This window comes from Galeopterus variegatus, unplaced genomic scaffold, assembly GCF_000696425.1.
Source record: "Galeopterus variegatus unplaced genomic scaffold, G_variegatus-3.0.2 Scaffold3977, whole genome shotgun sequence".
NCBI classification, from domain to species: Eukaryota; Metazoa; Chordata; class Mammalia; order Dermoptera; family Cynocephalidae; genus Galeopterus; species Galeopterus variegatus.
In genome coordinates, this window is record NW_007730088.1 from 9,326 (window position 1) to 23,445 (window position 14,120).

Consider the following 14,120-nt stretch of genomic DNA (forward strand, 5'->3'; position numbering starts at 1 on the left):
TTAAAAAGCTACACAGGAAAATTAATTTTAATGACATTTTATTTAACATAATATATCCAAAATGTTATCATTTCAACTTGTAATTAATATAATAAAATTATCAATAAGAGATTTTACATTGTTTTTTCATATTAATCTTTCAAAGATCCAGTGTGTATTTTTCACTTAGATTGCACACTTACAGTATGTCTCAATGTGGATGACTACATTTTAAGTGCTCAATAGACATGCATGGCTAGTGATGACCATATTGGATAGTGTAGCTTCCAATCACCTTGAACCACACACTTCCTTATTAAACCCCTAACACCCAAGTTAAACCTTAGAAATAAGACTCCAAATGCTGTCTATGTTAGTCTTGAAATAATAAATGACACCTCCACCCAGCATCTTTACATCCTTTAAAATTTTATGTCTCTCCCTTGGAAGTTCTAATCCACTAGACTGTGTTCCTACAGCTTCACCCACCAAGTCAGTGGGCATCATACTTGCTTCTACATGAAATTTAACATACTTTCCACTTACACACTACAAAATTCATCAAAAACTGATCTTGTCATTTTGCCAAGACCAACTCAATAAAATGTTTCACCTCCTACGTTCTTGCAAAATGTGATATATTAAAATTGTGCTGAGAAAAATAGCATGAAATTACTGTGAATATATTTGTAACTTAAATGTGTTAGGTCAACTAATATGTGAAATGAAATCTTCCAAGAAACAGATGAGCCAAGAAAACATATAGAGGAAAACAAAGTGGATTGAAATTCAAGCTGGGATTCCAGTCCTAGCTCTGACACCAGGTAGTTTTCTGTTCTTGGGAAACATACAAATATTTCCTAATGTCCAAAGTGTGATATAGTATATAAAGGATGAAATGATTCCTAAACCCCATCCAACACTGAATATTCTATAACTGCAGAAACTATTTTCATAAAACCAAGAAGGAAGAGTTGGGGGTGAGAGTGGGGAGAATAAATCCACTTAGTAAAAATATTTTTCCTCTACAGAAAGGATAGAAAACACTGGAGCTTGGATTCTTCATTTAAAAAATAATAATTGTAATAAAAAATACCCTAATTAAAAAATCCTCGGATCCCTTCTCCCAACTCCTAAAATTCTTTTCAAGAGAAGGTAATTCTGCTTAGGGTTTTCTTCAGGGAAACTTTTACATCCTTATTCCTCAGGCTATAGATTAATGGGTTGAACATGGGCACCACAATGGTATAGAACAGGGAAGACACTTTCCCTTGGTCAAGGGGTAAAATAGAAGGTGGTTTAAGATACATAAAAGCCCCTGACCCAAAGAAAAGAGATACCACAATTATATGGGAACTGCAGGTACTGAAGGCTTTGGACCTGCCCTCACTGGAGCTAATGTGGAGAATGCTTGAAAGAATAAAACCATAAGAAATAAAAATGGTAACAATGGGCACCCCAATGCCAATAGTTACAACAATGAAGACCACCAGCAAGTTGATGTAAGAGCTGTTGCAGGAGAGCTCAAGGAGGGGAAGGATGTCACACATATAGTGATTGACAAGGTTGTCTGCACAAAAGGTTAGAAACANAGGGGAAGGATGTCACACATATAGTGATTGACAAGGTTGTCTGCACAAAAGGTTAGAAACACTATATTTCCTGTATGGGCTACAGCCCCCAAAACTCCCATCCCATAGACCCCCAACAAAAGGAGTAAACACATCTGAGGGGACATGGTGACCATATACAACAGTGGTTTACAAATGGCAATATAACGGTCATAAGCCATGGCTGACAAGATGAAGGATTCAGAAATTGAACATGGGCACCACAATGGTATAGAACAGGGAAGACACTTTCCCTTGGTCAAGGGGTAAAATAGAAGGTGGTTTAAGATACATAAAAGCCCCTGACCCAAAGAAAAGAGATACCACAATTATATGGGAACTGCAGGTACTGAAGGCTTTGGACCTGCCCTCACTGGAGCTAATGTGGAGAATGCTTGAAAGAATAAAACCATAAGAAATAAAAATGGTAACAATGGGCACCCCAATGCCAATAGTTACAACAATGAAGACCACCAGCAAGTTGATGTAAGAGCTGTTGCAGGAGAGCTCAAGGAGGGGAAGGATGTCACACATATAGTGATTGACAAGGTTGTCTGCACAAAAGGTTAGAAACATTATATTTCCTGTATGGGCTACAGCCCCCGAAACTCCCATCCCATAGACACCCAACAAAAGGAGTAAACACACCTGAGGGGACATGGTGACCATATACCGCAGTGGTTTACAAATGGCAATATAACGGTCATAAGCCATGGCTGACAAGATGAAGGATTCAGAACAGACAAAGAAACAAAAGAAAAAGAGCTGAGTCATACACCCTGCATAGGAGATGATGTTCTCCTCTGAGACAAAACCCATCAGCATTTTGGGGACGATGGCAGTAGAGAAACTAAAATCTATGAAGGACAAGTTAAAGAGGAAAAAGTACATAGCGGTGTGCAGGTGAGAATTGAGCCCAATCAGGGTTATCAAGCCCAGGTTCCCCACCACGTTGACCACATAGAAACCTAGAAACAGGAAGAAGAGGGGGATCCGGAGTCCTGGCTGGTCGGTCAAGCCTGCGAGGATAAACTCTGCCACGGAGGTGGAGTTCTCAGCAGCCATTCTCCTCTGGGAGGGTCCGTGAGGAGAAAAGAGTCACGGAGAGAGATATGTCATTCTTGAGAATAACATCTGAACAGAGAGACTTTTGAACTTCCAGAAGATGATATTTCCTTATGCCTATGTCTCTGTTTTCACAGCCCCAAGTGTCTTTCACCATCCTAGTAACTGCCTGAGCTTGAAGACTGCCTGCAGAGTGAAGGCTGGTACAACTGAGGAGACAGGCCACAGAGCTGAGCTGAGAGGACCCCTCATCCTTTACTGTGGCCCTTCTCTGGTACTTCCTTCCCTCTACTCCCCTTGATCAACTTGTTAAGACCTGGGGCACTTCTCTAGAGAGATTCTTAAGAGGTGGAAGCCATCTGACCCTGCCCAGACCTTGCATATTGGGGTCTGTACTAGGCAGAGCAGGAAGATGAGGCTGCGTTGATTGGAGTCTTTAGCTGGCGTGACTGTGGAATTATTATATGATAATAATAATAGAGTAATTATGTAAAGCTATTAATTAAAAGCTAAGAAAAAAGAAGAGAAACATATTGAATTTTTCTAAATGCTGTGTGTCATTACAGCTCTCCCCACTTTACAGAGGAGAACCCTGGGCCTAAGCAACTTGCACAGAGTCCCATGCTACTGAGTCACAGCAGCAGAACTCGGGCGGTCTGGCTCCCATGTATCTGAGCTTTTAACCACTCTGCCGCAGGACCCAGCAGGTCAGGCAGGCACTCACCCTGGAGCCACAGCGCTGTTCTCTACTGCCTCCTGTCCTTCTCTTTCATGGAGACGCCAATGGCCCTGGTGGAAAGAAGGTAACAACTTGCAGCTCAGACCTCTCTGCTTCTGCTTCTCCACTCTTGAGGATCAATATCTCTAGTTTATCTTTGTTCTTTCGCTGAGCTGAGGAGCACGATCTCTGATTGTGGATTTGCCCCGAGGCTCCTGTCCAGCTTCCAGGAACGAGATGGTGTCCTTTCCTAACACCCTGAATAACAGCAGACTAAAGAGTTTTATTCTGGATTGGAGATCTCAGGGAGCTAGTTACAGAGGCTCCCACAGGACCATGGCCCAAAGCCACCTTACCTAAGGGAAAGGAAATGTTTGTTTATACCCTTGATAATAATTCACATGGCTTCTAATGACCTATTCTTTCATTCACGATACATGTTTTCAGATACAAGTAAGAGCAGAGCACTATGGGAAAACATAAATCTTGCTGTCATGTACTGAGCACTTACTGTGTACCAAACACTGACCCAGCACCCTCATAGGGTCACCAAGGATGCAATGACAGTGTAGAAATGATTTACCTCATTTATTACTCACAACCGCCTCATAAATCAGATCTGCTTATCTCCACTTTAAAAGTGAGGAACACACACAGCTAGTGGATTTCAGAATCTTGAGTCGAACCCTGGTCTGTCTAACTCCAAATTTCACAGGGGCAGCGGACCCTGCTGAGCTTCTTAAGCAATCACAAGGTACTTAATGTACGTTACCTGCTGCACCCAATTTTGTCTCCAGACACCAGTCCTTGCTCTTTTGTACCGCACGCATTGCCAAAACAGTTTTCGGGAAGGGATTTCATTAATATAGGGACTAATAAAGTTTCATGTGGCAAATTGCCTTCTACACCCCTAACCAGGGGCTCTATATATAAAGAACGACAGATTTCATAGACAAAAAATAAGTCTCTGTTTAGGGAAATTTGAGCATCAGTATGCGGAGGGTTAGCTAAGTTTTTGGTCCTGGGTTAATGGCGTAGATATTTTTAAGGTAGTTAAGAAATCATAACATAAATGCAGAAATCATCTTCTTCCAGGCAAGTCTGACCAAAAGCACTGTACCCAGGCCTCTGTCTGGTGACAAGGACGGCCACATACATCAGTGAGGACTTGCTCACCCTCAGCTCAGTCTAGCAATGCTGGTACCACATCTATCAATTTACACCTAAAACTGTGCACATTTCAGGGTGACTCTAGTGAATCTTGATCCCTGTCTCAATCCCACTGCGCAAAAGCTACAAATGAGAAAAGCAATACATTAAAACAAAATTAAAATAAGCCCATAAGGCAGGCTCTCCTTAAGCTCCAAGTGCAAAGATGTTGGGGGTTCTCTGGAAGCTTGGGGGGATTTTGTGTGTTACTTCAGAAACAGTTGCCATGGCAACTTCATTTTCAAATGCATTTTAGGCAGAGCTTCTCTAAAGCTGTGTTACCTGATGACTCGCTCCAGAACAAGCATGCACAGTACTGTCAACTTCAAAAACGAATCTCTGAAAAATGGCTTCCTTCTATTTATTTCTAATTTAAACTATATATTATACATGTAACATTAGGGAGCATGTGAAGATTTACATACAATAAAATGTCTTTGCATGTGTGTTTCATGTATGTGCATTGTCTCTCCGACTTCTGGTAGATCAAGATTTGCAGAAGGATTGTCCAAAGCCAATCAGTAAACATCATTAGGTTCCCAACTTCAATAAGAAGAGGCACAAATTTGGCAGGAGAGGAGAGATGGCAATTGAGGGTCTTCACTGAAATAGCGTCAATCAACTCCTGAGAGAAAGTAGATAAAATTAAATTCAACTATCAGCAATAACATGGGTCTGCATTATATCTTACATTAAATTAATTTAAATAAGTTATCTGGCAATGTGATATGCAGGTTCACAGATACAAAATGCATGGTTCCTGTCAGAAAGAAACTTACAGAACTAATAGAGGCATCTCCCAGATTGGCTCTTCTTCCTACCGCTGTCCCTTCATAGTTCACATTTACCAGGGTTCCGTGTTCAACCTTCCACACTTTTTTCTGCTTCCTTAAATTCTTGCTGAGTTCATTTGTCTCATGGTTTCAACAACCCCGCTATATGGATGGCTCTTAAATTTGTGTCTTTAGCTCTCAGTTCTCTGTTAGGCTCCTTTCCTGTGTACCCAACATTTTTTCTGGATATTTGCCAAAGGCTGTCCTATGGTCATCCCTGAACTCGGTTTACAAAGATGAACACAACTTCTTTTCTCCACAAAATGTCCTCTCAACTTATCCTTTTATTTATTTGCGTGTAGTCAATGTTGAGAAAGTAGAGTATAAAATTCGTACAGTTATTCTGAGCCCTGGTTTTTCTAGGGCAGTCCCTATTCATGCCTATTATCCCAGAAAAATTATTAGTAGCCCCCCGGTCACTCCGACGTGTATGCTAGTTGAATCAGTATTCAGAGCATGAACTTTGAAATCTGGCAAACCTTAGCACAAATCTGGCTCTACCACTTACTGTTTGACCTTGGAAAATTTGTTAAAACTTTCTATGAGTTTCTTTTATCTTAAAATGAGGAAAATAACCACAACTCAAAGGATTGTTTTAATGAATAAATAGCCTCTGGCACAAAAAATAAGTTTGTTGTTGTTGTTGTTATTATTATTATTATTATTATATAAATAAGTACATAAGGTATATTACTTTAATTTTAAATTTTTTTAATAAACAAAACTTATTTATTATTTATTAGGATAATAACTATATTGTTAAATGAAAGTAGCTTCAGAATGGGCTAGAACAAGAAGAGACTGAAAGGGAAATCAGTTCAAAGGCTTTACACAAGCTGCAGGGAAAAAGATGAACAGTGCCACCTGTTATGATATGACAAAATGCAAAATAAGATTTAGTGTTTCTATGATTCGAGAGAGAACAACAGAGAAAAGGAGGCACAAAGCAAATGTAATTTAAGTTTTCAAGCCCAAGGAAACAGGAGCAGGATGACAGGAATGAGAAATAAGGAGGGGGAAGGGTAAAGAGTTGGATTTTAGACAAAATCATGAAATGCTAGTGGGGCCTCCAAATGGCCAAGACCAGAAAGACGGAGAAAACTGAAGATCAGAGCTTGAGTGAAAGGGATCAGATATAAGTTGGGAAATCATCTGAACTGAAGGGATCACAGAGAAATGGAGAAATTGCATCAAGAAGGACTGTGTAGGGCCGGCCCGGTGGCGCATTGGATAGTGCGCCGCTTGGGAAGCGCGGCAGCGCTCCCACCCGAGGGTTCGGATCCCACATACAGACCGGTTCCCGCTCACTGGCTGAGTGAGGCGCGGGAGCAACACCGAGGGTTGCAGTCCCGTTGCCGGTCCCCGGTCCGGTACGGGGGCAACACTGAGGGTTGCGATCCGTTGCCGGACACGGAAAAAAGACAAAAGACCAAAAAAAAAGGACTGTGTAAAGACAAAAAATCAAGGGTAAGAATTGAATCTTTCAGAAATGCCAACAAATACATTGAGGGAAGGAAACTGGCCAAAAGAAATGTCAAAAAAAAAAAAAAGGCACGTGTAGCAACTGAGAGCAAGAATTTGAGACAAACAAACCTCGAATTAAACCCCAGCTGTATTTCTCATTTCTTGGGTGAACCTAAGTTACTTAACCTAATTAAGACTCAGTGTCCCTGTCTAAAAAACAAGGATAATAATACCGAATCTGCAGATGTTTACGAGAATTAAATTATACCCCTAGTGAATATTCATTACATAAATATTTGCCAAATTTATGGACGACCATAGAGGCCAACAGTGGAGAGAAGTTCAAGGCTGAGGAATAAATAATGTCACCAAGGTTTTAAGAGGAAGATGAAGTGAAAAATAACCTTGAACTAAGTCATTCTCTCACCCTCTCATTCACTCAATTTTCCTTCCAGCTACTGCACTTAGTCTACTGCACTTAGTCTAATACAGCTTTATACTATTCATTGATTTTTTTCAAGACTGTTCTAAAAGCCCCAACTAGATTAAAAACTTCTTCAAGGAAAATTCTAAATCCTGTAGCTCTGGGGTACACCAACACGTCCATTACTTATCAGATGATGAATACATTATAGATGCTCCTCAAAAACGCTGAACATGGGCTGGCCCCATGGCTCACTCAGGAGAGTGCAGCGCTCGGAGCGCTGAGGCCGCAGGTTCGGATCCTATAAAGGGATGTATGGCCAGTGCGCTCACTGGCTGAGCATGGTGCGGGCCACACTGTGCCGAGGGTTGCGATCCCCTTACCAGTCAAAAAAAAAACTGCTGGGGCCGGCCGGGTGGTGCACTGCTATAGTGCACCGCTTGGGAAGCACGGTGGCGCTCCCGCCAAGGGTTCCGATCCCACGTGCAGACCAGCTGCTCACTGGCTGAGCGAGGGGCGGGGGCAGCACCGAGGGTTGCGATCCCGTGGCCGGTCCCGGTCCGGTACGGGCGCGACATTGAGGGTTGCGATCGTTGCCGGACACGGAAAAAGACAAAAAGGAAAAAAAAAAAAAAAACGCTGGATGTGCTAAACTTGTATGTAAATATAATGCCATAAAAATCTGTATTGCAGTCCATAATTTCAGGGATTTTTTTTTCTATCTGAAATAATTTATCAGAGGTTTTAATAAGCAGATGTTTTATTCTCACCAAAAAAAGTAATATGACTTACACATAATTAGGTTTACTGAAACTAAGTTAGAAGCCTTGAATATGTTAACAATGATACCAAAACAACAACAATGTTAGAAGATTTNAAGTTAGAAGCCTTGAATATGTTAACAATGATACCAAAACAACAACAATGTTAGAAGATTTCTGCCTGCTAAGGTCAAGGTGTTTGTAGAAAAACCCTCCTGCTTTTTTATAGATGCTGGCAAAGAAAACTAAGTAGCAGAAATTGCTGCAAAGGTTAGACAGCTGCCAAGCAACTTAAATCTCTTCAAAAGGGAATTCTTTTTCTTAATGAACTGAAATTCAAGAAAAGTGCTAATTTATACAAAAATGCTATGAAATCTATCGTTTACAAGGAGTGTAAAGGGTACAAAAGAAATCAGGACTGTTCTAGAAAGTAGAAAATGGGTGGGATTATTGAGGAAAAAACTTTCAAAACCCACAAGTGTAATTTACTGGAAGGGAGATATGTAGTTTAATGAGTAGACGCAGGGAGATTATTCTAAGCATAATAAACATCTTAATTGACTAATAATAAAATTAAATGAGTTAAATTACCTGTCTTATATGTGCAAAGACACTAACCAGTGCAAGAAAGTAATCTAGCAAAGTCTTCTTTCTGGAGATTCCTCTGTAATCCTAACTGCAGGACTGAAGAGATGATCTATAATTTCTAAAGATTTGGGGGAAGGAAAGGCACCCACTCTTAGTGATGTTTTCCAATATTTCACAAAACTTTCTCTCAGGAACTTTATTCTGGTGAATATCTTAAATCAAGAGGTGATGTGATATCCTAGATGGAGCCTAGGTTTAGGAGTCCAGAGATCTGGCTCTTGGATAAGCCACTAAATTGTCTTTGCCTGGAAATGCCTCCTCTATAAAAGGGAAAATAAAACCTGCCTGATATATGGCACAATATTCTTGAATAGATCAAACCAGATGTTGGTAATCTCAGTGAATAGTTTTCAGTCCTACTTTACTTGACACAGTTGGCAACTAACTCCTTCTTAAAATATTTATTTTCCTTTACTTCAAGACACATCACCCTTCAGGTTTTCCTCCAATTTCTGGCCACTTCTCAGCCTCCTTCAAAAGCTGAAGACTGATATTCCACGGGGTTCCATGCTCAGCCTTCTCTTGGCATTCTACTTATTCTATTACATCCTCTCCCATGCGTTGTATTACCCTCTGCTGATGACTTCCAAATCCGTATTTTTTTAATTTTATTTTTCATTGACATGTAATAATTGTACATGTATTTATGGGGTACAGAGTAATATTTCCATACATGCATATACATGATCAAATCAGGCTAATTAGCATCTCCATCATTATAACAATTTATCATTTCCTTGTGATGAGAACATTTGAATTCTTTGAGCCATTTGAAAACATATAATAAATTATTGTTAATTATGGACAACAAGTACTACTATCGAACTACTACTATAGAACTAGTTAACACTACTACTAGAACTTATTCTTCCTATCTAGCTGTAATTTTGTATCCATTAACCAACCTCTCTCTATCCCCCAAAACCTTCCTAGTCTCTAGTAACCCCAGTCCTACTCTCTACTTCTAGGAGCTCACTTTTTTTTAACTCCCACATATGAGTGAGAACGTGCAGTATTTATCTTTCTGTGCCTGGCTTATTTCACTTAACATAATAGAACTATCATATGAATCCAACAATCCCACTACTAGGTATTTGTTCAAAGGAAAGGAAATCAATATACCAAAGAGATACCTGCACCCCTGTGTTTACTGCAGCACTATTTACATTAGCCAAGATACGGAATCAACAACCTAAGAGTGCCTTGACAGATGCATGAAAAGAAAATGTTCTGTATATACACAATGGAACGCTACTCAGCCATAAAAAAAGAATGAAATCATGTCATTCGTAACAACATGGATGAGCCTCAAATCTGTATTCTTATCCACGTGTGAACATCCAACAGCACCTAAAATTTAACACATTAAAAATTGATATTACTATCTTTCCTCAAAAACTCTCTCCTTCTATATTTCTTATCTTAATAAATGACACCATTTTCCCAGCTGCTAGATCACATACATCNAGCCAAGATACGGAATCAACAACCTAAGAGTGCCTTGACAGATGCATGAAAAGAAAATGTTGTGTGTATACACAATGGAACGCTACTCAGCCATAAAAAAAGAATGAAATCATGTCATTCGTAACAACATGGATGAGCCTCAAATCTGTATTCTTATCCACGTCTGAACATCCAACAGCACCTAAAATTTAACACATTAAAAATTGATATTACTATCTTTCCTCAAAAACTCTCTCCTTCTATATTTCTTATCTTAATAAATGACACCATTTTCCCAGCTGCTAGATCACATACATCGGTAATAAGGTCAAATTGATTCTAACTTTTAAAGAAGTCAGGCCAATTCCCTGACAATAAGTTTACTGAAACCTGATTTACCAACAGGCCAACTTACCAAAAACCAATTCAGTGAATAAGCAATTTGCAAAACTTCACTGCTCCATTTAACAATTTATTTTTTACACATACTGAGATAGGAGGTGCACAGTTTCCATAGGTTCAGATTTCAAGACACACCTCTGGGTTTCAAGCCACTCCCCAATGTCTCAGGCCCATCTTCTAGGCCCTCCCATAGAGAAGTTACTGTTGCTTTTTGCATCTATTTTTGTTACCAACACAGGAAGATTGAGATACAAGGAGAAGACTTATGCAAATCCAGTGGCTGAGCATGCTCAGTAAAAGGAGTTATATAACCCTAGTAGATGAGCATGCTCAGTAAAGTGGAATTTATCCTTTAAATGGCCTTCCTCTGGAGGCTCTAAAGAGCACAGAATATTCTTGAATAGTTTGGTGCCTGTGATAGCATTTGGCCAATGAGTATGACCTAAAAAGAAACCAACTGAGTATGTACAAACCTGTTACATAACCTGTTACGTAACTGGGAACCACCCCCACTCGGTTGAATATTCATTAGATTGCATGCATATGTATTAGATAGTGAAACTATAAAAGTGGAATACTGGTAGGAGGCAGGGCTGTTGTTCACTCTCTTGGAGCCAGCCCACACTTCACCTGAGATGTGTATTTCTTTCTTTTTATATCACAGACTTTAGCAGACTGCTGTTCACTCTAGAGGCAGCCTGCACTTTGTAAATGTGTATTTCTTACTTTAGTATTAAACTTGCTGTAGGCCCTGCTCAGTCTCTGGAGCTAGGCCACACTTTCTCTGTGAAATCCGTATCTCTTACTCGTTACATTAAACCTGTTCTCACTTTCTACTGTGACTCTGTTCTTGAATTCTATCCTGTGGCAGAGTCCAGAACCAGGTAAAAGGACTGGATGGGTTGAGGCCAACTATCAGATATCTCTTACTCGTTACATTAAACCTGTTCTCACTTTCTACTGTGACTCTGTTCTTGAATTCTATCCTGTGGCAGAGTCCAGAACCAGGTAAAAGGACTGGATGGGTTGAGGCCAACTATCAGACCTCCCCATACCCTCTCCTCCAGTATCAATACTACATGTATATTTTAGAAAAATTATAGAATAAAGTAAGATATTAAAATAAAGTAGAAAATAAAAACCATCTCCCTATTTCCGCCACCCATAAATAATCACTGTGGAGATTTAGGTGCATAATGTTTGATATTAGACCATATTGTGTATATTACCATAAAACATTTTTCAAACTATATATTGTTGGCATCTTTTCATGTCCATAAATAAACTTCGACAGCATTATTCTTAATGGCTTTATGAATCCCTTCAATGGGAGTACTATCACTTAGCATGTCAACTCTTTGTTTGACATTTTATTGGGTCAGATTTTCACAGCAATAAACACTGCTGAGATGAATGTGCAAACGGAAACCTAACCATTTATTTCCTGAGGATAGATTCCTAGTAAGTTAAATTGTTAACCCTAAAGATATGCTCTTTAAGAATATTGCTGAAACGTTCTCATGAAAGGAGTTTTTCTATTACACTCCTACCAGTAATGCATGAGCATGCCTTTTTCCCTTCTGTTTTCTAACAATTTCCTAACAAATTGAGACAATTTGATGCTAAAACTCCCCAGGCATTAATTCATATTTCTTTTATTACAAGCTATGCTGGGCTTCAGGAATTTATTTTTATGTTTCTTGGCCTTGGCCATTTATATGCTATATATGAATATTTAAGTTTACTGAGGGATAATTAAAATATAATAAAATAAACCCAATTTATGTGCACAGTTCAGTAACTTTTGACAAATGTATATATCCATGCAACCATCCCTCAGTCAAGATATATGACACTGTCATTATCATAAAAAGTTCCCTGGCATAATAAATGACCTCCACCCTTGGTACTGGGAAGATTCCTTCTGATTTCAGTCACTACGTATTACTTTTGCTTGTTTTCAAATTCCATAAAAATGTTTTTCAGTATGTACACTTTTGTGTCAATTTCCTTGCACTCAGTATAAAGTTTTAAGTTTTACTCATGCTGTTGAGTGTATCAGTAGCTCATTCATTTTCATTGCTCAGTAGTGTTCATTCATATGAATATGCCAAATGTGTTTACTCATTTGCCAGTTCAGGGAACGTAGACTGTTTTCAATTGAGGACTAACATAAGTAAAGCTGAGGTAAATATTTATACACAAGTCTATTTGTGGGCATATGCTTCCATTTCACTTGAGTAAGCACCTAGGAGCAGAATCACTAGGTCATGTGGAACGTGGATTGTTTATTTTGTAAAAATCTGCCAACGTGTTGATCAAAGTTGTTGTTCCATTTTACTCTTCCACCAGCAATAAATGAGAGTTGCAGGTGTTCACCCACACTTGGCATTATCAGTATTTTTAATTCATCATTCTAGTGGGTATTTAATGGTATGGTGATTTTATTTACATTTCCCTGATTATTAATGATATTAATTATTTTTTCATGTTCTTATTGTCCATTTATACATGTTCTTATTTGCCTGTTTATATATCACTTAATGTTTTCTTATTATTGAGTCTGGATATATGTCTTTTGTGAAATATACATTAAAAATATTTTCTCCTAGTCAATGGCTTGCTTTTTATTTTCTTAGTATATTTCAAGAAACGGAGTTTTAAGTTTTAATGAAATTCAATTTATATTGTGATTTGTGCTTTTTTTGCTCTGTCTAAAATCTTTGCCTAGCCCAAATTCGTGAATACGTTTTTACTTCTGTGTCTTTTAGAAATCGTACAGTTTTTGCTTTAATGTTTAGATGTATGATCCATTTTTGAGTTAATTTTGTTTAACTTTTGGTTATGAAATATTTCAAACTATGAAAAGTAAACAGAAGAATATAATAAGCCCTTACATACTCCACCGTTTTCAACAATTACCAGAATTTGCCAGTTTTAATGTTATCTATACCTTTTTAACTTTCCACCCTCAGTGATGATGATGATGATGATAGTATCATACTTTTTGAGGTAAAATTTATGTAAATTGCAACACACAATTCTTATCTGTACAATTTTGACAAATAGACACATCTCTGTAAATAACAGATCTGTCTGATACCAGAGGAGAGGGTCTGGGGAGGCCCGATAGTCGGCCTCAGCCCACCACGTCCTCTAGCAGGTTCTTGACTCTACCACAGGAAAGAATTCAAGGGCAGAGTCACAGTAAAAGTGAAAGCAGGTTTAGAGAAAGTGTGACCTAGCTCCAGATACTGAGCAGGGCCCACACCAAGTTTAACACAAATGTAAGAAATACACATTTAGTGTTTAGTACAAAGTGTAGGCTGGCTCAAGACAGTGAGCAGTTCTCCATTAGAAGTAAGCTTAATACAAAAGTAAAGCATACACACCTCACCAGTGAAGTGCAGGTTGGCCCCAGGAGAAGTGGGCAGCAACCTCACCATCCGCCGGGATTCAACTTTTATAGGTTTGCTATCTAATACATATCCGTGCCATCTAATGAATATTCAACTAAGGGTGTGGTACCCAGTTATGTAACATACTCTTGCACATGCTCAG

The 14,120-nt window shown here is 39.0% G+C and overlaps 2 protein-coding genes across 2 annotated transcripts; both read right to left on the reverse strand.

Annotated features, from left to right (window-relative positions):
* Nucleotides 1–1,124: 1,124 nt before the first annotated feature.
* Nucleotides 1,125–1,789, reverse strand: LOC103602000 (olfactory receptor 8B12-like; the record flags this gene model as incomplete). The annotated part of the gene is made up of 2 exons (XM_008586403.1): nt 1,125–1,520; nt 1,583–1,789. Coding segments are annotated over 2 exons (603 nt in total), but the record flags the coding sequence as incomplete, so codon positions are not given.
* Nucleotide 1,790: 1 nt separating this feature from the next.
* On the reverse strand, nt 1,791–2,654 carry LOC103602001 (olfactory receptor 8B12-like). The gene has a single exon (XM_008586404.1). It carries the CDS (start codon nt 2,652–2,654, stop codon nt 1,791–1,793), a length of 864 nt encoding a protein of 287 aa, XP_008584626.1.
* Between the last annotated feature and the right edge of the window lie 11,466 nt (nt 2,655–14,120).